The following is a 27,985-nucleotide window of genomic DNA, read 5'->3' on the forward strand; positions in this document are numbered from 1 at the left end:
ATTATATCAGTCTAACAGATGAACACATTTTATTTAACATGAAAACTTCATGGTGAAAACTAATTTAAAAGGCTACAATCTGATCTAAAATCATTTTAACAGCTGTCATACACAAGCCCTTAGTACAGATATTGAGAACATAATTTTTCATTTTTGCAAGCTGAAGTTATATCAAAAGAAAAAAAGTCTGAAAAAACAGTACACTATTACAGAAACATTTATGTGCTTTGGCATATCGGGAGAAGAACCAGCAGATCATTCTCGGATTAAAACAAATAAATACATGAACCAGTCTTTCCACTTTTTGGTTAATACAAGTCAAAAATTACAGTTCATACATATTGATGTGAGAGGCTTTACATTTCAGTCAACAATGGAACATGTTGCCAGGCCATACCTGAGCTAACATACAGTACCAACCACATAACAACTGAAACCGCTGTAAAAATAAACAGACCGATCTAAACAAACAAGCTAAATGCAAACAAAAGAGCACATAGTGAGATTTGGGTATCAGCTAAAAACTACCAAAGACATTTCCTCCTGTTCTCTTCCTGGAGTGCAATGTGCTCCGGCACGTTTGATTACACGGGGAAGCCCCTTTGGAAGCCAAATGTTAACAGTGCTGTATTCATTTTGGAGGAGCAGTAGTGTACAGGCTGCGGAAAAAGATACGAAGGATGTGACCACCCTAACCTAGGGGGTTTAGATAATTATCTCAAAGCAGAACACACACAGACTCAGAGTGGATGTTTTGTTTGAAATAGTCATCGTGCCGTTTTCATCTGTGGGGTTGGCAGCTGGTATTTGGATGGTGTTGCAGAGTGGAAGATGAAGCCTAGCCCAGCATTTAAAAGAAAAAGGTCAAATACCACTTCCACTGTGATTAGTAATGCACCGTGGACTCGGAGGAGGACTTCTCTGGGATATCTTCACCCCAGAAGGAATGGAAGCTTTTTTGCACTATGGCCAATTGGTGACAGTAAAAATCTTTGCTGCTCATGTGACTTGGTGTCACTTTGAATGCATATTTATTACCTGACTTACCTTCTTTCTAAAGATTTGCAAAGCCTTTAGGTACATTTCTAATAGAAACAATAAAAGCTGAATTTAAAACTGCATCTTTAGAAACCTGCACATTATTTGTATGTTTAGTGTACATATAAAAGACTGCCAAAAGACAAAGCAGAAAGAAAACACGCAAAAAAGTCTAGGTTTGATTAATTAAAAAAAAAAAAAAAAAAAAATCTAATACGGTACCATTTCTAAAGTTGGATCAAGATTCCTTATAATTTAAATCACCTCATAAACAGACCAATCACTTTTTCTGAATGTGGGGGGTGATGGGAGAATGGAAATAGTTCTTATTGCTCCAGAGAAACATGCAAAATTGTGTCATGAATCCCTGTTTGGCAGACTTTTTTTTTTTTTTTTTTTTAGCAGGTTGGTGCTTCTGGGTGTGCTTTGAACGATCTACAAGACCCACATGATGCCCTAAGAAAGCCACTCATGCCCCCCCTAACTATAACCTTCTTTAATCAGATTAGGAGCCTTTACACTGCTTCACTGATCGCCTGTAGATTCCTAACTAACTTTGGCCTGGCTTCAGTCGCTGCAGAGCCTGTTTCTGTGTTTATGTTTGAAACAGGCGAGTTGCAGTTTGTGACGATTTGTTGACGCAAGATCTACTCGGCTGGGCATGCCAACCATTAATCACTGAGGCAGAAAGGCTTTTTCAAACACTGGCTGAGGGCACTGGTTAACTATCCTCTACACAAGGAATGTAACCTACTTACTTACTGCAGAAAACATATTGCAAGAACATGAAAATAACCACCCAATTTTTCCACTGTTTAATAACATAATGCTCACCGCAGGACTGCTTTAAGACATGTAAACGGAGAAAAATAACCCATATAAGTCCCTTTCTGCTGTTGTTGTTGTTGGTAATTGGAAAGACCCAAAACTTTCCATTATTGCAAAGACACTCTAAATTGTCATTTTACCACATCAAACCCTATGCTCTTTGGAATCAAATGTAATATGTTGTCATTATTGTTATTATATAACTTATGTCATAAGAACAGCACTTTCTAGCCCATGCACAATTTCCAGGGCTACAGATGGGCGAGAGACAAACCAATCCCCTGCATGAGCCCATAGAAAGATCTTAAATTTGCTTAGTAAAACAATAGGATACATTTGCCCCATTTGACCTCCCCCATAAAACACTGACTCACAAAGGACCACAAACGGCTGTTCTCCTGCCACCAAACTGCATAAAACAAAACTGACACAACTGATCTGAATCATGTTCAAACGCTGCCCACTATGCCACAATACTGAAGTACTCTGTCAGCTTACATACATCAAGAGGGAACGCTGTGCCTCCTTTTCCTTTTGTTTACCCACTGAAGGAGCTTCTTTGTTGTGGACCTCTTGTCAGGTACAGCTGTAATTCAGCAGCACTGAGCAGCCCACTCCCTGTTACAGTCCGGATCAAGGGGAGACTGAGGGAAGGAATGGCAGGGACTAAGCAGGGAGCATTAAGATCTTAACCTTTACTTCCCCAGCCCCTTCCAAACTCAGCCAATCACTGGCAATAACATAGAGTACAATTTCAATATCATGGAGGAGAAACTTGGGAAGACGGTAGACAAATGTAAGTGTACACTCTGACACAGTGATTTGCAAGATGTTACAACTAACTTCAGAAGACATACATATAATTGTGAGAACTTCACACGTGGGGGAAAAAAAAAGATTTTCCATAATCATAATCCAAAAGTGGTGGGCACAGAAGGAGTCAATGTTACATATAAGTAAGTTAAAGAATAACATAACTATTTAAATAATGTAAATGACCCCCCTTCGAAGATTAACTACAATATTGAAACTTTAATTGTGTTGCTGTTTTATATAAAAACAAAAGAATGAAGGAAAATGACCTTCTGTTGAAATGGGAATATTTTCAAACCTAACAGCTGGCAATGTGAAGCACCAAAATCCACAAATCCACATTTTCTGGTGCTGGTGAACCAGCTGAAGCATCCACAGTGACGCGCGAACCCTTTAGCTAAGTAGCAAATGCCCCAATTACTTCCACAAGCCGTCTGAATCCCACAGTTGAAACCGTATTGTGCCTTCTCGTAAGACTCACTCAAAGATGTGTGCTCACACTAATCACTGTTCAATGGCCTGTAATGAAAACTGAGGGTAGGTGTTGGTTGCAGTACTCCATAACATGTGGCAGTGCCAAACAAATCACAAGACTTTAGAAGAGCTCCAAACAGCCTAGTGCATTAGAGTGCACTGACTTTTGAAGAACAGAAAGAAGTTTAATAAAACACAAATCTCTAGTAACATTTTTGGACGGCAGTTAAGCAAACCCACACCTTCACCTTGATAACAGGCCATTAACACAATTACAGGTAATTTCTACCTGCTGGCAAAACTGACAAAATACAGTCATACTTTTCAAGAACCGTTTATAAGCCAAATCAAAATGTGTAATTCCTTCAGGGCAGGGCTTAGGTATTCAGACAAATGCAGGGCATGTTCGTATATGATTGTTGTGAATAGTATATTTAGAAAAGAGATATAACCTTTCATTCTCTAAGAACACATAACATTGTTTTACTAATTTTAGTTTTATGCTTGACAGCCTTACTGTGCAATACAATTATAACTGGAGTTCATAGTCTTGGGATTATTATTGACTGTTGGTATTGGCTTGAATTTTAAAATGGCTTTTGTATAATTTAGTAAAAGTGGCTTACAAATGAGCCAGCCCAAGTATTCCCTGAAAAGCAGACCTTTAACCACTCATTCTGTACTTTTTCTTTATTTACACCCATTCTGGTTTCACCAGTGAAGATTGAACCCACAATCGAGTCAATGCAATTCTTTAACAAACACGCATCCACATCCGCACACTCATAGCATAAGATTTAACTTCCTTTACACAACTATATTACCAAAAAAAGTTCCTCCCTTTCAGACCACTTGCTACTAGCTTGTCCACGACCTTAGCAGGATAACTCCTGAACTTTAGGTGTATATGACGTTAGCTTTTTACCCTAGTAAGAATTTCAATGACAAACTCAGTTTTCTAGTGCAAAGACAAAATATGTCTAACCTGCAAGGCTGTCTAATGGGTTTGAGGTCTAATATTATTAGTTTACGATTCAAGAACATCCACCTGTTTAAAAACAAAACAATGACCAGGACTCGGCTGAGCCCTCAAGTCAGCTATCATGTATACGTGTAAAAGTGACCTACTCTGAAAATAAAATAACCAATTACTTTTTCAAACTCACTTTTTAGACAAGAATATCCTCAGGAAGAATCCTTGGCAGTAAAGAAGAATTTGCATCAAGGGGAATCGATGCCATTGCACTTTGGAACAACCAGACACTGTTACCGCAGCTACTGTACTCATTTTTCACTCCAGTAAACATGATGGGAAGGATACAATAACAGGGCTGCCATGTCATTGGATTTTCTAAGGTTTTAAACTCGCAGTGACTGTAGCTGGATTGAGTTGCAGCTCCCTGCCTGCCCGAGGCACAACACATCATTAGTGACAGCCATTTGGAGCAATAAAGTGAAGCGATTAGGAGACCTGACGTCAAGGAGTGAATGAGACAGGGCCCCTAGCGTGGTAGGGACATTAAAAAGAAAAAGAAAAACAGGCCTGTCACCAAACAAAACGAGCTCCAATGGGTTGGATCACCAGAAGTAATTTAGGGATCACATACTGAGATGGTATCCTATTTCAGGATATTATGACCCTGCACTCATTACCGGCAGAGGGAAGTATAAATCAAAGTTCAAGGCAATGAAGGAATACAGCAGGTTGGGAACCACAGTAACAGCTTTATAAAGTTTATTCTTGTTAGACTTCTGATTGACATGATGCCTATAGATTCAATATGGTAAAACACTGCCTTTGAGAGGGTAAAAAGATAGTGTTTCACACTATCATATAAAATATTTGGAAAATTAATTTCAAATTGATTAAGGATCACATAGTCATTATGTTCAACATCTACCAAGATTTGAAGAGTGTTCGTATAATGGAATATAAATTAATGTGTGCTCATGTTGCTTTTCAAATTATTAGTATGTATTTTAAAGATGGGAATTGATCATGAATGATCACAAGATTAAAAAAAAAAATCTAATCTTATTAATGTATTTTTTGATCCGTTTCTCACACTTGTGGCTTATTATGCATTTCCTTTTTACGAAATATTGTTTTTCAGAAATAAACTACCTCTTCCCTGTTATAAGAATGTACTTCTTCATTTTCCAGTAAATCTGTGTAATTCAGTAAAAACATATTTATTGACATACAAACTTAAGAGCACTAACTTGTAAAATGTTATAATTCCAAAAAGGAAACCTTACTTTTCTCAAAATATTTTCAGGAACAATCTTAAAATAGCTTGCTGAAAAATGTGCTTTCAGATTTAGCCCAAAATAAGTTTTCCTTTTTGACGCAATATAGAAAGTACAGCCCTTGTTGCAGCACTTTCTATAGAGTATACTGTAAGAGCTCTCTTAGGAGTGTATTATTTTGTGACAGCATGCACGGACCTCCACAGTGAAGTGTTATTATAGTGAATCTTGGGAAGAAGAGGACAATGCCCTTGTGATAATGGACTTATCAAAGTCCCCGCGTAGCCTGAAAGATTTCAATTTACTGTGCAACAAGGCCTTATCAAATAAACATGGGCTTGAATTCACCAATTTATAGCATGAGTGTTGTGAAGTATTTTACAACAACTCTATTGGCCTTGAAAAGGTAAAAGAGAAAAGAAGTTAAGTAGTACTATTCTTGCCTTGTAAAAAATATAATATTATTGTACAATATTATACAATACATAAGGAACAAATATTTGAGTCAATCAAAATCGTAACCTGTCTAAATCACAAATATGATTCAAGGAACTAAACATTTAATTTGCTGCATTATGTTATATTTAAGAAATAGAAAACAATTAGGCCTATAAGGCTGGAATTCATGCAACTTTGATGTCCAACTTAATAAATAATGAAGTAGGAATGTTCTCAGGTGTCACAAACACCTTCTCAAGACTGCCCATGATGACAAATGATTAGTTCAATTAAATCAGGGGTGTAAAAGGTGAGTGCGCATCACCTGCTTTGTGCTTGTGGGATCTGTTTTCTCAGGATGGTTCCCCTAATAGAGGAATTCAAATTTCAAATTAAAGAGTCACAAAAGCACCTGCTTCCACTAAGCAGACAACGCAAAGGCAAGGAAGAATGTAATTTTATGAAGCCCTGCCAGTATCCCCAGCTTAAGAAAGGACTCAGATCAGCTGATCAGCAGCCAATCTTCAGCAATTCCACAAAGGGGAATTATGCAATAGCCCTGTGCAATTAATTACTGGAGCTATGCCTTCATTAATGCCAAATAGAACATCCTGTTTCTTTAATAGGATTCTCTCTCCAGAGAACATAACAGCAAGCCAATCATTTATGCATAACATCAAGCGTTCATTTAAATATCCTTAGCACAGCAAAGACCACCATACCACTCCTACTGTCTTCCACATCAATAATATTATATGTTATTACAAAGCAAAATTACAGACATTTAATTTGTATTATTCCATCAGTCCTGTGGAAGTACATGCATGAGGACTAATACCTAAACATTTTAATTAATATTGCTTCACCATGTTCCCTAAAATAATCATATTTTGCTTCAGTTGACAATGCATAGATAAGAAATTAGTGGTTGTAGCATTTACCCCTCAAACGTTTAACATTTAATTGCTTTATTGTGAATATATGTCAATGTAGTCATATTTTGGAGGTATGTTGAAGGGGGGTACATTTAAATAATGTTTTACCTTCCACACTTTAACATAACTAATGAACGAGTCACAAGCATTCCTGTTCTAGACCTTTCATAATCTAACAAAGTCTTAAACACAAAATCAAGACTGACAAAGCTTGAACACACCCATTCATCATATATTGTACAATTTAGAAATCTTTAAAAGTGAGGAAAAATGAGCCTCACTAGGATGTGTTCATCAAAAAAGCAATGAAGCTTTAAGTTATGTCTTTATGATAATATCCCAGAGCAAAAACAGAAGGTTTTCAGTTAGTTAATTGAAGAACAAAATTGGAAATGTATAGATTTTTTATTTTTAATAGAGGGTTGCCTCTCTTAAGAAAAAGAAAGTGTATTGATTTAATTTTAGTTGTTTACATGTGCATACTGTGAAAAGTTCAAGGGAATACTAAGAAGCCCCATCTTCTCGGACATCCTAGAGAGAGCAGTTCTGCTTTTAGTAAAATATGAAAAATTACTCCTTAATCAAAAAATCAATGTGCTTTAATCAACAAGCACGACTGATCACAGCACCTCTGTTGGTGTCCTTTTTCTAGACTCTTGTGCCAAGAGAAAAACTGAAAATATCTAGATCTTTAAATACAGCAATGTTATAAAGAAAGCCGTTGAGCAGAATAAGATTAGTATAGTCCTGCATGTCATTTTCAACGGTCAAATACTCAGAGTAATTGTCTTGATTTACAACGTGTGCCAAAAAATGAAAAGCTGGCCAAAAGTTTAATGCTTCAGTTTAAAAGAGTGGAATAAGAAGTGTATCCTCCTTTAACAGTGACCTTCTGGCGGACACAGGCATATTAATATTGATGTATGTTCCAACAACAGAATTACTGTAGATGTTAACAAATTGGAGAACCACAGGGAAGCAGTGCATTATGGGGGAGACTAAAGCTCTGCAAATATCTGCAGTGCCCTTGAAAATAAAGTTTGGTGTGCAATAGAGCTCCAGATAGCAGGCGCAAATGATGGGGATTACCGAAGTGTTTAACGTGGACAACAGCCAACACACAGTAGCTACACGCAGCATGCAGGGAAATAACTGCATGACAGCCAAAAAGTATTTCTTATAAACAAACAAAGTTCCAAAACAGAACCTCCGTTACATCAAAAATAAATCACAAGCAGTATGCGGTTAATAGCTTCCTTTTTTTGAAGAAACAATGTGATGTATCCTAATGTTTCTCGATGTTCTTGCAGAGACAGCCAGGCCTGGGAAAGGTACGATTATTTCAGCCATTTTAAAAGTCTGGAAACATTCTAGCTTCTTAAAAAAGGCATCCATTACCTCATAACACTAACAGATTAAGGTTATGAATGTAACACACACACCAAAAGCCAACACCAGCTTTTGCTCTTCAAGAGAATAAATCATGATAAATGTACTGGGGGTTTGGTGTAGTGTAGGTTTTACATCTGAAATAATCTTATTCTACAGCTCATTAGTTATTTATTGTTGTTTGTCATGTTTGTCTGCTTTTTCCTTCCTCTGTCTAGATCATAACCTCATGAGTGTAAGGCTATATCTCACAGAGACACAAAGTTAATCAAATAAATCAACAAATACATAAAACATTTGATGTGCCAATTAGCTCCTGGCTTTTAACAGATTTCAAAGTTTCAAAATGTCACTGTAGGAATTCCTCAGGAAAAAATAAAATCTTTTGAAATCTGAATCTTAAAAGAAGTTGGGCAAAACAATTTTAATAAATTAAAAGCTGAGGATTTGATTAATATTCAAATGTTCACCAATCCAAAAGTAGCAGAAAAAGCCATATGGGGGAAAGAAGCCACTGAGACAGAACCTGAGTTGAATTAACAAAGGTTAAGGTTCCTGATCCTTTTAAAGTGGATTAACTTACTTGGAGCAGTTGTAACCTGTCCCCACTTATAAGGGTAAACCCATTAGAACAACAACAGTGACATCATGGTCTCAATCGCAATACAGACTCATTGAAAAAACGCATTAAACTCATTGAAGAGCCTAATATTAATCTGGAGCAAGCTACCCAAGACTATAAATGACAGACTAGATCTGAGAGGGCCAGTTTACAGACCAGTTTAAAAAAAGTAGTGGCATGTTATCTCTCCTAATTGACTTTTTTAGATTGGGCTCTTTTTTATGGAAGACTACATCCTGCATTTGTTATGACTGCTAAATGGGTACAGCAAAGAGAAACACAGCTTGTAAAACTTCCTTCACAGAAAAAAGCCAAGTTTTACTTCTATCTCAATGAAAGGTATGAAGATTGGTCAGGCCCTCTGTCTGAACATAGAATAGCTTGTAGTTAAGTTTTAATTTACAAGCTTTTCACTGTGCATATGAAAAGTAAATCAAATAAATAATAATTTGATGTGGGTTGGGTTGGGCAGAACAAACTATATGGAAATGTGTTGACTATAATAGACTGAAAAAACAAACAAACAAAAATAACACTTAAGCTTGCAATGATGTAACCGAACATTTTTATTAAAATGATGGCGGATCCAGCAGCCTGGTTTGTGGAAACTATGCCTCGTTTATGAAGATGATATGGTTTTGTCTTAAATGTGTCCATTAAAAACTGTAACATGCTCATATTGTTGCTAATACGCTCAGCACTTTCATTAAGTATTATCTTATATTTTCTGGTTCAACCTGCAAAATTGGATTTGTCATGTTTACAGTAGCTCTGTAGCCAAAGATGCAGGGATTATATAAAATGTCAAATGTAATACCGTGTGTCCTTTTGCCATGAGAGCTAAGAGCTGTCACAGAGCAATCTGTACCGTTTATGTAGCAAACCAACCACCCCCCCTTAGCCCGGGAAAGAGCGGTTTAAAGTGTTATTGCTGAACAGCAGGAAAGATTGATATATTTTTCAGTTCACAAAATGCATAAAAATGTAGTGGGAACTGAAATTCAAAACACTCATCCACTCTGGCCCTCTAAAAAAACACACTTGACAGGGGGACAGGGAGGCACTCCCGAACCTAACTACTGAGAAATATAATCAAGTGTGTGGAGCCTATGTTAATGACCAGGGTGAAATCATTTACTTCATGATAACTGTTTGCAGGAGAAAACCCATTCAGACAGCTCCCAATGCTCTACAAACAATAGAGAAATGCCATAATGGCTGAATACATTATTCTAACAGCAGATGTTCGAGAACCTAAATTGTGCAGCTTTCAATAAAGTACTAAAACACACAGACATTGATTACTGATAATGCAACAACAAAGCAAGAGGATAGTAAAAATGGTGGATTTTGTTACACAGGGCCACAGAGATGGTACAGTACTATCACCTGTATAAAATGTAAACCTACAGATATCACTTGACCGGTTACTATTATTTGACTGGTCACTGATGTGTTAATTGTTAATTTATTTGAATGTACTCGCTGATTTCAGTAATAGGCTACTTACTGATATTGTAAAATCCGTTCTCTTTAAACCTTCTGCATAAATATCTGTTTATTAACACTATATCTTATGTGCCAGATACGCGAGTCTATCAAGCAACTTGCTTATAGAAAGGTTTAAATACACTGTTTTTTTAATTTAAATCCACTACATTGTGACAATATAGAACATATTGAAATAAACCAAGCACACATCAATTCTGTTTAGCGTTTTTTGTGACATATCACCTGCATCAAGTGATATCCGTCAGTTTATAGGTTTCAAAGGGATGTCATATGACAAACCCTTCAGTCCGTGACTTGTTATTGTTATCATCACAGTCATAGTAAAGATGTCAATAGCTCTAGCTGCCCTGTTTGACTATTTTTTTAAGATACATGTTCATGACAGCGATGCTACTGTGTTTTTTGATTTAAAAAAGATGACGTAATCAAATGGTACTCTGAAGACTTTGGAGAAACTATTGAGGGAACAAAAACACAAATCCCAAAATAATGTTATTAAATGGAATTCTAGAATTCTTAACAAACATTGGCAGGTAATTGGATGAAAAAATTGTTTCTGTGCGGTATGTTATATGCAGAGGCTACACGAAAACTCCAAACAAACAGAAATTACATAAATGAAATAAGATCAATTAATTCAACCTCACACCACAAAAATGTCAATGTAATTATTCTGAGTAAAAGTCCTTGAATAAAATAACTTCCTGGAAATGGATGAAAAATCTATAAAAACTAAATAATGAACTCTGCATTGAACAAACATTGTTTCATCATCGAGAAGTTCTGGGAAAAAGACTGATGTCATCCAAACATTATTCAATCTTGTTTGAGAGAATAAAAATAAAACAAAATCAGTAAACTGTACATGTTAGCAGACTTAAACACTGGAATGTATTTGAATACCTTTCATATGAATGGGAAAATCAGAGCACATTTCCCAGTGTGTGTGGCATGGTAGGGCTTACCTGAATGGCTTTGGGAGCTCATAATGCAGGGGTGTCTGGGACGCCGGCGATTCCAGTGATTGCTCAGGAGTGGGGGGGGGCAGCTCAGAGAGCCTCAGAAGCATATGAGGGAAACACCATCCACTTTGTAAACTGGGGGCAGCCTTCACCCACACATGCTGACCTCAGCACACTGCTAATCCAAACCCAGCTCAACTTGTAGATGACTGCTCTGCTGTATTCTGTCAAGTTCTTACAAAAGCCAACCTGCATAGCAAAAAAAGAAAAATATTCATCATTACAGGTGAATAGGAATTGTGAAGTTATTAAATATGAATTTATATTCAATGTTTTCGCCTTCAGTATAACACCAACCCCCTACCTCAGGAAGACCAGACATATGGTTTGTAATTAAGGTTTGTGGATCCACTAACTAAAAAAAAAATCGTTATTTTATTATGGTAACAATTAAATAAAACTAATCAAACAAAAGGATAATGTGTTTTAACATCTTACATACAAACATACACACACCCACACACATATATATGGATATAAATAAAACAATTAGGACATAATGGAATTTGCTACAGTGCCTTTGGAGCCAGTTTATGATGTATGATTTGCAACCCCAATGCCAAAATCACAACTCGTGAAGAACTACACAATTAATCATTACCATCCAGACTCTGAGTGGCTACATTTACTTCAACGTCTGAGCGCAGTCAAGTGATTAAGATACTGGGTTTTAGCGCAAACATTCCAATCGCACACGATTGACAACTTGTAAATTATGTAAGGGCTGTTATTACAAGAGCTTTAATTAACTTGTTTATGATTAATTGCCTAGGGGGATCATGAAAACTATGTCCCCAGAAAATTTTCAATCAGATATTCCTTCGGTGTTTCCCTTTTTCCTCAACACACAAACACACTTCCATTCTAGTCAACATCCACTCATTTCCAGTATAACACCATCATCTTTAGCATAAGCATCTTAAAAAGTGATCATTTCTCTTCAGTGGGAGAAGGCAAGCCACAAGACTCACCACAGCGGGCTGCAGGTTGCACACCAATGCCACAGAGGTTTAAGAGGCATCATAAAAATAATGTTCAAATGGGTCTGTCGAGTCTTCATTTTACAGTAACCAAATACATTGAAATACAATTGTATATTCTGCAGTGTCCAAAGGAAACTCCATGGAACTCGGGGCAAAGGGTTTCAACATGATTGCAAGAAAATGCATACATCGTAAACACACACAGAGACACACACACACACACAAAGAGACACACACAGAGACACACACCCGTTCCCGGACTTCTGTGTATTGCAATTACCTGGTATTGACACATTTGACAAGCAAACAACTGGCTCACAATCAGCTCAGAATTTACTGATGGCTCTGCAAAGCTGCCTGCCTGAATAGCTTCTGACAGCTTAGCACTATTACGTAACAGTAAACATCTGCTTATTTCTAGAGTGGGCTGAAGCCTCTTGTTTGTTACTGATTCAATCTTCTCTCCATACCTACTAGCCTGCCCTCATTACTCATTACACAAGTCTCTGTAAGAAGAGCTATGGATGAAAAATGGCAATTGCTACTGTACCAATGGCGATTCCTAGAGCTGCCTTCCTATATCATACAGAAAACACAGAAAAACTGAAAGAAAGTTAGCATATATCAGTGCCAGTGAAGTTAAACTTTTTGCAGTGTCTGTCTGTACATTAGTGTGTTTTTATATCATTTCACTTGAACTAAAAATCATCTTTGAAATTACAGCTTGATATTTTGTATATGACTTTAAAAATATGTTTTTGCCCTTTGTTTAAATGCATGTTTTAAGAAGGATTGGGGAAGGTGGTATTACTTGATATGCTCTTTTAATGGTATGCTATATCTAATCAACCATAGATATTTGTCAGCACAATAAAAAAAAAAAAAACTGTACAGCTCCCTGGCCAGTCCAGTTGATTAATGTATCAATTCTTTCAACAAACCTGCATTGTATATGAATCTTCTAGTACCTGCTACAAACTGCCACAGTAACATTTATAACTGACACATATATGATTATGATTTATTTTTCCAAAAGGTCAATATAGTTGTCTAAACAGTAGGAACCATACACCCTAGTCATTTAAAAACAGGAAGCACGGAAGGTCTTTGTGGATGTTCTTCTCGAAACTATTTCAAAGATCCCTTCTGTACAATATATGAACAAAGCTTGGCTTAATCAAAGTAATTTTTTTGCTAATATTAGAACAGGACAACTCACAGACATAATTGATAATTAAGCATGCAATAAAGAGTATACACAAATCACTTATGAAGAGTATCTTGTCAAAACACAAGCAGAATTAATGCAAAATGCTCATTCAACCAGTCTAGCAGGGAAACATGAGGGAATTGATTTATCCATTTGTTTCTTTCCAAAAGAACTACGAATCCAATATAGTGAATACAAGACACAAGTGTACCCAAGAGCACAGCGTATACCTGCGTTTATTAAGCTGCTGCAATACTTAGCCTGCTGACTTAATTCCATCAACATTTATTATTTGAAGGTAATATCTGTGTTCCCCTCTAATACGAAGAGATAATTCAGTGTGGTTGTGGGTAGCCACAGGGGAGTCATTTGTGCAAGCAGTCGCCCAGGGTGTGGTAGAACAGCGATCTGCAGTATCTACACTTATTTTATTGTTTTAACCCACTGAATTATTTTGACTAAGCCTTGGGAAAACCTAAGCACCTCAGTGTAAGCCTTTAGACAAAGACATGCTTTGATTTTGCCCTTCCATATTGAAAGTCATGCTTTAAAGATATAAACAGAAGCGTAATTTGCAGGGAAAAGGCCTTCTTCTGCTTGCAAATCACATATGTGTAAAATAAACAGGGATAGGAAAACAACACTTGAGCCCATGTTATAAAATACTCACTACGATTTCACTGCAATAAAAGTCATTAATCTACAATAAGGTTTCAAAGCCTTGTTGGACTTTGCATAATAAGTTAGGTTTCTACAGAGGCACAACTACATTTTTATTTAAAATACATTTCCTGTTTGATTTATGACGGCTTGTGTCATCTTGCTTTTAAAGATTTGTGCACAGCAATACAAACTAAAATGGAGCACAGATCTAAAATCCAGCGAACTTGTCGTAAGCGTCACAGGTCAGTCAAGGTTAAAATCTGAACAATAAAATGCAATAACATTAATGACTGATCAGGAACTGTGGGCTGGTGAACAGATGTGCAGATGCCAAACCACAGGGAGCAGGGGAGTCCACACAAATAATAAAACAAAAATATTTCTCTTGCCATTCTCCACTATACTTAAAGCAAATCAGGTCAACCAGCACAGAAACAGTTGTAATGTCGGTGTTACATCACTTTACATAATTTCTCTTCAGACCATTTGGAAGTTCGAATAATTACATAGGATGAATGTTTTATTGCAATATTGCTCTTGACCAGGCTTGTCCAAATGATCCTAATTGTGCATCTGGTACAGCAATATGAAATATCTAACACTTTTCAAATGTACCTTCTATAATGAAGTAAACCATAACACTTCTTACTTCTAATTATCATCAAAATAACTCAAGTAATGTGCCAAGGGATTTCATATTCTCTGCCTTTAATTTATTTTTTTCCACTTGTTACAATCCCCCTGATGCCTAAATCTTATCCCTGGTGAAGTTATGAAGCAGATTGCAAAGGCGAGAATAAGAAAACTACTGTACTGTTCTTAACCATCCTGTTTTTATTCTATTAAAATAATAATAGTAATTGCCACACAACCAAGTGCGATTGTGTGGGTAGCATACTGCCAGGATCCAAATTAAATAATTCAGGTGAGACCAGAGTACACCAGTATGATAAAAATAGGTGTAGTTATTTTCAGTGTCCCAGCTGAGGTCTATACAGAAACAGTGAATGTATTTAAAGTGAACATATAATTAAGCAAATTGTCACCCAAAAGAAATTGTCCCACAAAAGTTGAGATAAAGGACAAAACAAGAATCATGGAAAAAATAAATGCAATAACTATTCTTTTGCTAAATTGTATTCTTTATCTACTTCCAATCTCCACAACACTTCTACTACACTCTCCTTGCCAATAGGTTGGTTTGCAGGGCTGCGACAGTGGCACTTTGAGAGAGGAATCTTTGGAACCAGCCCACCAAGCCAAGGAACTATATGACTTGCCATTTGGTTCTGGGTCTGGGACGGTTTCAGATAGCCTCTATTTTATCAATCTGGGGCTGGATGTGTCCTCTTCTAAAAAAAATCCCATTTGGTTCTTTAATAACTTCTGAAAGTTGATTCCAGTGCCCATTGGCATTTGTTGGCACTCAAGGTCAGTCCTGCTCAACTGATCATCTAGACTGTACGTGTGTTAGATGGTCCTGAAAGAATACCCATAGATAGCTCAGTGGTTGATATAGAAATGAGCTTTCCCTAGCCTCTCCAAAATATCTGTGGCATAGCTTCTGTTGTTCTTGGGCACCATTTCCATCTGGCTGGAACACTCGCTCTTCGATGGTTCTCTTACCCCCATTTCCTTCATGGTCTGAACATCCTTCTCCAGTTCTTTGACCATCCTCTCGGGGACTCTGTAGGGGTGCTGTCGTAATGGTATTGCGTCTTTCAGGGTGATGGGTGACTTAGTTGGTTAGTCCAGGTTGTCTTTGGAAGAGAGAAGGGAAGTCGTTGAATACTCTTCATCTCGGTCACTTGCTGCACTGAAAGATGTGGAAGCTCAAAGGATTGTGAGGGTTCTTGAGTGCTCAACCCCATCTCAATTCCATCCTCTTCCTCCTCTGGCCCCGCTCTCACCATCAGGGCTTGCTCTCTCTCTCTTTTCACTCTTTCAGTGAATTGAGACGATAGGTATGGCATGGCAGAATATGGTCTGGCTGCAGGATCTCATAGGTCACTGCCAATTCGTCAGCAGCTTGTTGGTGGATGAGGTCAAGACTAGCAGTACCTTCTCACATGTTTACAGGTACACTGGTCATATCATTTCAGCTGGCTCACTTGGGCTGTCTCTAGGTTTTGCCTTGTCTCCTCCCTCAGCTTCTCCAGTTGGTCCTGTATCTGCAGTACGTAGGAGACTACCCTCACAGGAACTGCAGATCCACCATCCCAACCTCTCCTCATAATCTCCAGTGGACCCGGCACCTGTGGCAAAATGCCAGTTCCTTCCTCTCCAGTAGCAAATCCATAAGCATTGGCTAATCCCTCCTGAGAATAAACTCTTTTGGCAAATTCTCCACCACCCTGACCTTAAAAGAAACTTTGAGTAATCAATTAGTCCAGGTTAAAAAAAGTTGTGTATGTATTTTAACATGTATTTATTTGTATATTTATAAATCATATAAACTAGGCTAAAAGCTTTGATTTCTGAATGTGAGTACTGTTCATTTGAACACTTCTTGCTACAATACATTTGACGACTGTAATATTTAAACTTGAAATTAGAAATGTAGAAGATTGTGTTATTACAGATTCAGTAATATTGAATCAGGATTTTTAGATTAGTTTGTTTAATTAAACTTAATTGTCATTTCAAATACTAATTCCATAAGTACATAACAGTGGAAATCTCTAAGGTTTAAAGAGGTAGGAATCTATTAAAAACCTCATATTTCTTTCAAACAAACTGCCAGAGAACAATCTTCTCATACTACAAGCAAGTCATTTTCTGAATACAATCTGGATTTGAGTTTTCTGTGTTTCTTAAATTGTGTGCAAATCCCCTTCAGACAACCCTAGCTTAGGTGGGCTTTTTTTTTTTCTTGAGGAGATGAAAAGATAAAATAAATACAAAACAAGACAAAGGAAATCCCAAAAGGAAATTCAAATGAGTATATAAGGGAAGAAAAACTAAATGAAACAAACATAAAAAGCACAATATAATGACTCACAACACTGATGTCGACTCTTTTCACAGTGGGGAAATATGAAAATTTATATCAGGTCCATTTGAAGTCTTGCACAGGTATGGAAATTCAAGACTACACATGACCGAATGAAAAAAGGAACTGCAAGATGCCACAGGATTTATAAAACACTAAATAAATATCCTATATGTGCGTTAAATAAAGTAATAAATAAATAAGTCATTCGACATAGTAAAAAAAAAAAAAAAAAAAAATTGTTTACCTCATATTTCCCAATGAAATTTCAGTTACGATATCCCATTAGGGCCTGCAGAAATGATTGAACATATACATCTGCCTTTTAAATTTACATCCGAACTATTGTGTGCACATTATTAACTCTGCGGTTTTGTATGGAAACGTAAAGGTCAGACCTGCATACATCTAACAACAATAAACAAAACCCAATTACTTATTTTAGCAAAGGTGAAACTTCCTGTGGCAACAGCTGTGGAACGATCACGTAGTACAAGATTTTAATAATAAACTGAAATGAGGATAGGAAAAGATATGTGGGCTAATATATATTGAAAAGCCGCTTAAAACTGATATGTGATCATGTAAGTACACATCCTATCGTTTAAATCTGAATTATGTTTAGTATGTAAGATTGTCTTTTGTTTGATTGTTGGCTGGACTGAATGTTCTTCTGTAAATTCCAGGTGAGCATTTCTGGACACAGTGAATTAAACTGCAAGTTTAACTGGAAAAGGAAACTTTATAATCATCTTTAATTTTGTGGACATGATATCCATTTTTAAATAGGGCTTTTAGGTGTAGTGTACCAAAGCAGAAAAAAGTCCTGCATAAGGAGAAGTAAAAGTGGGCTACCATGACTTCAGGAGAGAGCAGTTTCCAAATTTAGTGAAACATACATTCTTGTGATATGTTAATGAACTAAATAATAAGATCATACAAATACAGACGTAACCATGTCTGAACCATTATTTTATTTTATTGCTATTCCACAGCAATATTTCCTTATTAGAGGTTTATTTTTTTATTATTAAACCTAACCAGCTGTCTTACACCCCAATTGTTTTTAAAATCACCTCACCTCAAATACAACACGTCACACAATACACAGACAATAATTGATATGGAGTTCACTTTCACTGAATTGTTTCTGCCAGAAATAAGACTTGTTGATGGTAAAGCTCAGTGTGTGTAAATTTAAGTCAGCATTAAAATATGTAAAGGCTTAACATACTTAGTGCACTGAAAATAATACAGATTTTCTAAGCAGTAGATTCAAGTATTTATAAAGAACTTAAAAATGAGTTTTGAACATAAAATGTCCTTGTTAGCGTGACACCCCGTGGATTTTCGCATCACACAACTAGTTTACCTTGCAGTACTCAGCAGAATGTTGACACAAGTGCCATGCGTTTTAACCAATTGCTGCAAAGGGTAAATATGTCTTGAATTAGATTAACAATTTGCATAAAGTGGCTCGTTTTGACAAATGGGGAAGCATGCAGTTCCAGAGTGTACCACCTGATGTGTTTTTAATACAAAAGTCTTTCACACCAATTATGTTCCAAAAATGAGTCAACACTGCACAGCTTAAACTGCTAAGCACCTCCAATATCTTTGGCTTACACTGAATTATGCCAGGAAAGTGCTCTGAAATCGATTATTTTTGGAACTGTAGGGTGGAAATTAGTTTTCCGGTGTTTTAACTTAGAGAAAACAATCATAACATACAATTTTGATTACACTATGTAACACAATTTTTGTTCCAGGGTAGTAAGTGTTATTTCCTAATTGCTTATGCCTCACAAGTATAGAAAATGGCTATTATTCCCCACAAACTTTGCTTTTGTGACCAGGACAGTGATATTTTGAAATGTACCTATTTCCAATGAGAAAACGGGCAAATTTGTGTCTTTTTGATCACATAAAGTCAAAATATGAACCCAAATGAACATGTATTTATAATAAAGTAATACAAAAATGACTACAAAAGATTTAGAAGTGAGTCGTTTTTCAAGATTTACAATTATACTTTCTGACACGGTGTTACTGATGATTCACGAACCGGAAATGGCATTCCTGAGAGATTAAGACATGTGCCTGACCTATAATCACACATTATTGACCTGAAGGAACAAATTACATCATCTCAAAGGGACAAGAGGACATCCTCATCCTAATTTATTACATACTCCAGATTACAGACATTTAAAGATCTCTCAACACACTTTTTTGTTCATGTTTTTATCCAATCTAGGTTGGGTGGTAGAAAAGTGGGTGGGAGCAAAAAAATAATGGAATTCAAAGGGTAAATAGGCAAAAAACTGTTTTCTAATGCAAAACTCAACTTGAAACCACTTCCTTCTGTTATGATTATATGAAACAATTGATTGGGAACTGGAGATTGACTCATACTAGTATTGTTCCGTTGTCATGTAACAACAGAGCCCTTGGAGGTGTGAACAATTTCCTCATCAGAAAAATGAAAATATTAGGAAATAAAGCAATCAACATACATGTTTGCCCTTCCCCAACTACTACCATATTCAGCTGGAATAATCTGAATACAGAAACTCCCCTCAAGTTTTAACAGCCATTGTTTTTGAGTGGTGTCAACTGTAAGTCTTTGCCTTACATTTGAGGTCTTAACTACTTGAATGTATTATTGCATTAACTGGCCCGTATTACCTGTTTCCTTTTATTTTATTATTTATTGTTAAATAGATGTTTGTAGAGTGAATACTGATCTAGGGTTTTAAACAAATAGGCAGATAATATGCTCACACCATATGCTCAGATTGTCCTGGCGAGGGAGGTCATATTGGACAAGAGTGAGTTTCTAGTATAACATTCTTCGAACAACTTAAACTCTTTTTGAGTATCAGATTGTAGCTCAAAAGTTATAAAAAGCATGTATTTTCCATGAAGGAGTTCTGTTTTTTGTGTAGGTGGCACAGAGTTTCAAGGTTCAAGAGAATCTTTTTGTGATCGTTCATCGTGTCAAAGCTAAGCCATTGACCTTGGAGAAGGGAAGACACTATACGAATTGAGAAACAGTGAAGTGTAGGAGCTGACAAATACTTTGGTACGGCCATGCGATCTGTGCTGAACTATGTCCCCAAGCTGCTCTAGGAACCGTTCTGCTCTCTGCTGGCTGGACGATTAGATAATATGTTCTCAGTGACATGCTGTTCTACAGTCTCAAATAGATCCAAGTCCTCCCATGATGTCTGAAAATAGATATAAATTCATTTATTCATGCTCAGCTCACATTCTCTCCCTCCGCATATAAAGAAACCAATGATTTAACTGCACCAACCTAGTCGTTATTCTTTAACAACCTTAGAAAGATGCTGTTAAGTGACCTTGAATTCTGATTTTACACACATTCAGAATATTTTACCTGCAATTCTTAAACAATCAGGGTGGTTTGAGATACAGTAGTTTGTTGCATTATAAAGAACATTATAATTGTATGAAGCTTTTACATTTAAGCAAACATGCGAAGGCCAACGTGTTCCTAGATATAGCCTCTGTGGTTTGTTACACTTTCTATATGTGTGTGCTTATCACTAAACTACAGTAACATCAACACTAACACCATTAGAGATATCATGGTGCACAGATTTAACACACTGCATTGAAATAACGCAAAATGTTAGGATAGCGTGACGTTTTATAACACTACATATTAGTAGAGACAGACTTTGTATATGATCACTTAAAACAACAATGACTTACGGTAGTGAAATCGTAAAGTCTGTAGAAAAACTAAAAAACTGTATTATCTACTCTTGTCAAAAGTGGTTTCTTTTCATATGTAACTGACCATGTATAGCTCAGAAGGTAAGGGTTTACAGTATGATTGCAGTATATATATTTAAGCATCATAAATTAAAATAATATTTGGACCCATTCCAAAGATAACAAACAAACCAAAAAAAAAAAAATAGGCTATCTGGAGACCAGACTATGACAAACACAAGAGGGAACCTTCAGAACAAATCTCTAAAAGTCGGTCATGACATATATTCATGTTAATTGTTTTTGATGGTAAGGGGTTCGTAGACAGGGGGCATTCCATAAGCCCTTTGGTGCAATTTTAGCACTCATGCTTTTCATTAAGAGGTCTACATACACGGTTGTCTGAATCCATTGCCACTGAGGGCATTTTTGATGCTCCATCTCAGATAAAGCACGAGCCCGGCTGCAGAAAAGGGAAGCCACAGCACAGAAACAACTGGACCAGCGCAAATCGAACATGGCAAAATAGTCTGAGATGCTGGGATCTCCATTAAATGTCTAAATTGTAAGCAAGAGATCTTCAGATATCATGTATGTGGGAGAGAGAAAATAAAATTGGTCTGGGTGGCTGTTTTAGGCCTTAATTTATGCAATTTATTCGAGCAGAAAGTCGTTTACTATGTAGTGTTAAAGAACGAACTAGAATGTGTTGGTATTGTAATGAACAGCCGATTCTAGGTTTTGACTCTGCATATTAATATGTGCTTTTTATTTTGGGTTGTTTTTCTTTTTTTTTCTGAAGCTGCAATGGAAAAACAGAGAAAATAAAATGTGTCGTTTCACACTGTTTAAATCATCACAAAATAACCTCTCATGAGGCCACACATCACTGAAATTGTCAGACAGGGTAAAGGCAGCATAACACAGTTAAAATTCTTCACTTTTATATCTTTAAAACAAATTGTACAGCCTGAAAAATGCATTTGCTTTTGTAGTTTATTTCCCACGCAGTATTTACAGACTTTAAGACCAAGAAGAAGTATAAAACCACTGAAGTTACAATACCACTGAGCTTTGGTACAGACATAATGTATCCTTAGTCCATCACTTCAGTATAATTCTGTTTTGCATACCTTACACAATGAAACTAAACTGGAAACCTCTGCAAAACTCCTGCTCCTTAATTTCCCTTTGGGACATGAACATTTTTCATAACATTGATTCATATATTATAAATTATTAGAATTTGAAAATATATGGTTTCCTGCCCAATGCAAGATCTAGCACCACAAAGAATGTAATGTATTATATTTTGTAAGTCACCCTGGACAAGGGCATCTGTTGAGAAATATTGTTATTATTATTAATAATAATAATTATTATACCGCAGACTTTCAAACAATTAGGTCCTGTGACATATTTGTTTTGAAATCTGAAGTGGCCAGTAATAAAGTAATAAACAGTCAATCGGGCTCTAAGAAAACAAAACGAAGATATATTTTCAGAAATATATCTACAACAATAACACATTGACAATGACTCCACCAAGACACTGACAAGATCAAGATCTGCAAAGGAGAACGTCAAGCAAACTCTTCACAACAACTCTTGAAGAAGTGTTCAAGAGTATGGACTGGGAAGAAACAGGAATCAAGATAAATGGAGGTGATTTGAACAACTTATGATTTACAGATGACATTGTAATCTTTGCAGAAACACCTGAAGATCTGCAACTTCAAATTCAAGATCTCGGATGGAAATCAAGTCATGTTTAACAACTTTGTTGAAACTAAGAATATGTAAGTAGATCAAAAGATAACTGAAGAAGTCAAAAGTTATGTCTACCATACAGATCTTACAGAAGCAATCAAAAGAAGAGTGAAAATGGATTGGGATGGTGTACATTTGGAAGAAACAGCACACTACTGAAAGGAAACCATTTTTTTGTTTTAATAGAAAAATATTTGATCAATGCATACTAATCATTGCTTATATTATACAGAACCTGTAATGACAGAAAAGAAGCTTGGAAAGATGCATACTTGGAATAATCTGAAGATACAAGATCTGAAAAACAAATAAATTGATGCAAAAACCAACAAATGTTGTTGTGATATTGTTGAAAGAGTGCTGATGTTAAAATGGCAGACACACTGCAAGAAGAGCAGATCAGAGATGGACAAAGGAAGCTATGGAACAGATTAAAATAGACCTAGAAGACATTCACATAAAAGATGGGAAGATGAAATCAGAAGATCTGCTGCTGTGACCTGGAAAAGAGACGGTGTACATCGAAAGAAGTGGAAATATCTTGGGGAGGTGGATATCCAGCAGTGGGCCAGGCTGATAATGATGCTGTATATTATTTACTTATTTATATCTGTCAGCACACTTCAATTTAAAGAGATTTCTTTATGTTTTTCACAAAAACATCAGAAACATAGCCCAAAGGTAGACCTTTTTTATCATAATAAAAGGGTTGTCTATTTTCAGGAAAACAAAAAACAGGAAATAAGATCTTCAGCAGTTTACTCTACTCATGAAGCTATTCAATACGTGCTGAGATAAAGTTAAAGCTTGCGGAACTCTGAACAGCCAAAAGTACACTTTACAGTACATGCATGCAGTACATGAACTCAATGTTTACAACTATTGTGAACAGAACAACATATAGCCTGCATTTTGTTATTCTGAAGCCATGTTTCTATATGTGTAAGGTATTTAATGGGTTAATGAGCTCAATACCCATGGTATTATTCATAGAACATTAGTGATCATTAGGCAAACCAAATAGACCAATCACTTCATAATTACAATCTTAGGGAGTTACTGTTGTGGCTTTGCCAACAGAATATAAATTAAGACAAGTTTTGACCAGGCTTAATGAACAAAAATAAATAAACTGCACAATGGTGGGTTTATACATTCAAGGGATGTACAGATAAATAAAATAGGGATATTAGACACCTTTAAAAACTACTGTACTACTGAGAGATCATAAATGGAGTCCCATACTGAAATACACAGTACAACCCAAAATAAAAATCCTTCAAGATAGCAGGTGAATGGTGCTCCTATGTGTTCAGATTGTATTTTATTAGGAGACACATCTCCTGCTGATACCCTACAGTGTCCGGTTATTTGTCCCCCTCAGTGTTTACAGTACCAGACTGGCAGTGGCCCAGCTTTCTCTTACAATGCGAGATACATTACAACAGAAGTTGGCATGTGCTATAAATCAGTGGTGGACATTAATTAGGCGCCTGAATAAGTAACATTGATTAGCCATATAGCCTAAAACTTGGTTTAAACTATTATCCTAAAATATAAAAAGCATGAGACATTAAAGTAGGCTTTTAGGCAGCTATCTAAAATTAGAGTATTCTTTTTTTTTCCTTGTATCACTTCTTTGTGACAGAATCTGGAAGGCGGTAGTGACCTTCAAGTGAAGCATGGGTTTTGAGACTAAATTCTCAACCTCTGGGCAATAAACAAAGCTGCAGCAGCAGTACATATAAAGCCTAGAGTGTCCTTTTCCCCAATATCAAACTATATATTACATACTTTCTGTCTTAAAATGTCATGCCCCTCATCAACTATTGTTCCCATTCACCTGTCATGGCTAGGATACAATCTATGAATGTATAATCGTTACATAATAATTAAATCCGCCAAAACATGTACAATACTGCTTCCTAAGATCGCTTGACAAGGCGGTGCCATCAGCTGTTTTGCTCTTCTACGTCTGATGAGACTGAATTAAGCAAGCTCTTCTATCATTTCTTACAAAGCGTTTTAAGAATAATGGTCAAAAATGGTGATTGACTTTAAAATACACCAATGCTGTTCTAATGATTCAGACATACTGTGTTCATTAGGTTGGCTCCCCTATTTATTTCCAAAATGTGCATGGTACTAAACATAGTTTACTATATCAAGTTGAACATTTGCCATTTGTATTGTATGTATGGAGCTCCACATTGATCCCTTGCCGAGGTAGACACTCTATATAAAACACAAATGTCAAACGGAACAAAATGTAACTCAAAGTTGACAGCAAAAAAAAATGAGTTGCAGAGAGGGGACATCTCTTTCATGACCAAAACTGAAGGCAAACGGATCTTGGGTACAGTGCTGCTGATTACTGGGGTCACACAGGAGCAGGTTTTGTAGGTGCCCTTGAGCAAGACATGATACAGACAAGTGCAGAGAGTAAGGGCACATAAAAGAGCTGCAGAAACCCTGACTAACCTGAGTGACAATTCTGTGCATGAAGACACAAGGTTACATTTCAGTGATGGATGTAAAACCTTTGCTCTCTTAAGTGATTGACATTATTGCCAGTATGACAACACTAAGACAAACAGATACCTAAAATGACACCAGCGAAAAAGACACAGAGACAGAGATGACCATGCCAAGTGCTAGTGAACATTTACAGGCTTTTAGAGACAGTCTGAAATTCCTTGAGAGTCACAATCCTTCAGAAGTGGACACAATTCAGTTAATACAGATACATAATATGTCACACATTTGTCAGAGTATTCATCTGAAAAATAAAAAGCAGGAAGAAAATGTAACTGATTGCTTTCCCCCTTGACTGTCACACATATAACCTAAGACACAGGTTTTTGTTTTGTTTATTTGTATTTTTTTTTTAAAGGATTATAAAGTGTTTAGTAAGTGTATACAGAGATTTACGTTTACTACACTTAAACCAGGCCAATGTTCTGAATTCACCTATTTTTTTATGTGTTTCTGCCAACTTCATCATATCAGAGGCACAGAATAGGAGGTGTTTGCTTGTATGTGTCCTTTTATCTCTCTTTCTCTGTGTGGGTTTACACTGGACAATCACACTCGTGATATGCTGAGTATGTGGTGTAAATTGATTTTACATGTTCACGGCCTTGCTACTTACCAGCGCTGGCATTTAATAACAGAACTATCTCCTAAATATTCTGGAATATAGCACACAATCATGCCAGACAGATAGTTGGTAACCTTGTCTTAGAGATTTCAATAATTCACAGCTGCAGATGTATGCAGCCACCCATTTTCAAAGTCCCAATGTGTTGACCCCATTTTCCAAATCCACTCCCCCAGACATCCAGACTACAAAAGGGCTGTACACAAAGATGCTATAATCACTCTATAAGTCGGGCTGTGCTGGGCTGCATAATTAAACAAATGGGCCAAAGAAACATACATACGACTTTCTATCCGATTGCTCAATTCAGTGGATGTATTTCTGAATAAATGCACTTGTGTGTACAATACTGTTGCAACACCACACCGATATAAGGGCACAGACGTGTTTCGATCAGAAATTATCCATCAAAAATGCCAAGTCTTTCCAAGCCGCAGATTTCTGCTAAAGGTTTAATCCCACAGCTGAGACTGGGGCATTAGTGCTACCGGGCACCTGATTGTAAGTTTCGGCACGTCCTGCGATGCGCACATACAGATGCTTTTAATACAATTCATCGGTGCATATAACTTCTGTGTTTCTTTGTGTGTAAATAAGACGTTTGATTTCACGATTGTGCTATATGTTAGCAAATACTAAGCGAAATCCTATTGTTTAACATGATGTGGTGTAGATCATTGTACAGTGTATTCGCGTTACACTGCGTGTCTATACTCTGCGAACACAATGCATGGCATGTATGCTTAATAGAAGTCCTGTAACTTTGAGAAGGTATGAATGCTTTTTTAAATGCAATTACAATGCATCAAGGCAAAGCATGCTTTAGTTAAATAAGTGTTCGATTTTATAATAATTTAGACTTTGAAAACGCTGTCCCTCGGAAGACTGTCTTAAAGAAGCATATCATTTCTGCAGTAACTGTAGTTCTCAGTCTGCTGTATATAGACACCAGAAATTACTGCTTTACCATCATTACAACCCGGGGAGGCAGGCTAGATAAAAACAACCTACCCTCATTCACAAAAAAAAAAAAAATGTGGTGCACACTTTCAAAAACGCCCACTGAAAATGCGCCCGATTTGATTGGTTGAGTCGGATTTCCCCCCTTTTGATCCTGTGCACTGATTGGTAAAAAGGCCCGTCTATCTAGTATTCGTAACGGTTACGCCCCCTAAACCCCACCAGGAACTTCTTCTATATTCTCATTGGACACACCGGAGGCCAATTAGGCGTCCGAATCACCAGCCCGCCCTACTCAGACTCTGATAGGCCCACGTCTGTATCAATCACCCCCTTTCTGCCGCTCGTATTGGTCGGCGGCCACGTTAACCATAGAAAGACCGCCCACTCAGAGGCACAATCAAGTTCGGCTGACCGGCAGCGATTCAAGAAAAAAAAAAAAAAAAAGGTTGGCCGTGAGCGCAAGTTAAACATGGTGCGAAACAGTGTTACGCTACAGCACACCTACCGCTGGCTCACATTGTTTTGTTTTGCTCTGTTGTTACCCGCGTACACCTCCCGTACTTTTCTGCAATTGGAAATACGTGTCAAGGCCAAGGCTGCTTGAAATCAATGCTCACCTACCTGCCCAGGGAGGCGGTCACTCCACTGTGGGAAAAAGCAATGGATTTAATTCCCGTTGGAGAGGGCGCCAGCGAAAGAGTCACTCGCTGACAGATTCCGCCATACTGGATTGTGGCAGCGGGATCACGTGTCGCGCCCCTGCGTTCAGAACGAGGCGGAGCTTCGCGCACAGGCGCCTGCGGGCGGCAGCGGAGCGGGCAGCGCACTGTGCCAGCCGGCGGGCTCTGCCAGGCTCCTCACCTTAGCACATTTATTCAGTGATTGTCTTGGATTTGCATTGAATGCCAGACGTTGCAGGCAGCTCCGTCAACTACGTTTAAAAAATGCCATGCACACCCTTACCCGTGCTTCCATTCCTATTCAAATGTTTGACATTCTTGTGTTTTATTTCATTTTGCGGGGGACACAAAATAGTCAACTTTGAAAGGTGCATGTTATGAAGACTTATAGTAGTGTATGGTGTAATTAATAATACTAATACAGTTGTAGTGTATCTTTCAAACAACTTGAATATGTTTTAATAGTCTACAACAGGGGTGCACAACGTATTTTGAACAA

General features: G+C 37.1%; 1 protein-coding gene across 6 annotated transcripts in view; it reads right to left on the minus strand.

Annotated features, from left to right (window-relative positions):
• hdac4 (histone deacetylase 4) overlaps nt 1–27,527 on the minus strand; it is a 189,392-nt gene extending 161,865 nt beyond the window's left edge. For 5 of the 6 annotated variants that reach the window (XM_066687228.1, XM_066687233.1, XM_066687230.1 and 2 more), the window contains exons 1-2: nt 27,428–27,527; nt 11,265–11,510 (exon numbers count right to left, since the gene is read on the minus strand). In XM_066687228.1, the coding sequence (XP_066543325.1) occupies nt 11,265–11,286 (22 nt within the window). In that variant the 5' untranslated portion in view covers nt 11,287–11,510; nt 27,428–27,527. Of the gene's footprint in view, nt 1–11,264; nt 11,511–27,423 lie in introns of all 6 variants that reach the window. The other variant, XM_066687227.1, reaches the window with a different exon arrangement.
• Between the last annotated feature and the right edge of the window lie 458 nt (nt 27,528–27,985).

The sequence above is a fragment of the Amia ocellicauda genome, chromosome 16, assembly GCF_036373705.1.
Source record: "Amia ocellicauda isolate fAmiCal2 chromosome 16, fAmiCal2.hap1, whole genome shotgun sequence".
In the NCBI taxonomy this organism is placed as follows: Eukaryota; Metazoa; Chordata; class Actinopteri; order Amiiformes; family Amiidae; genus Amia; species Amia ocellicauda.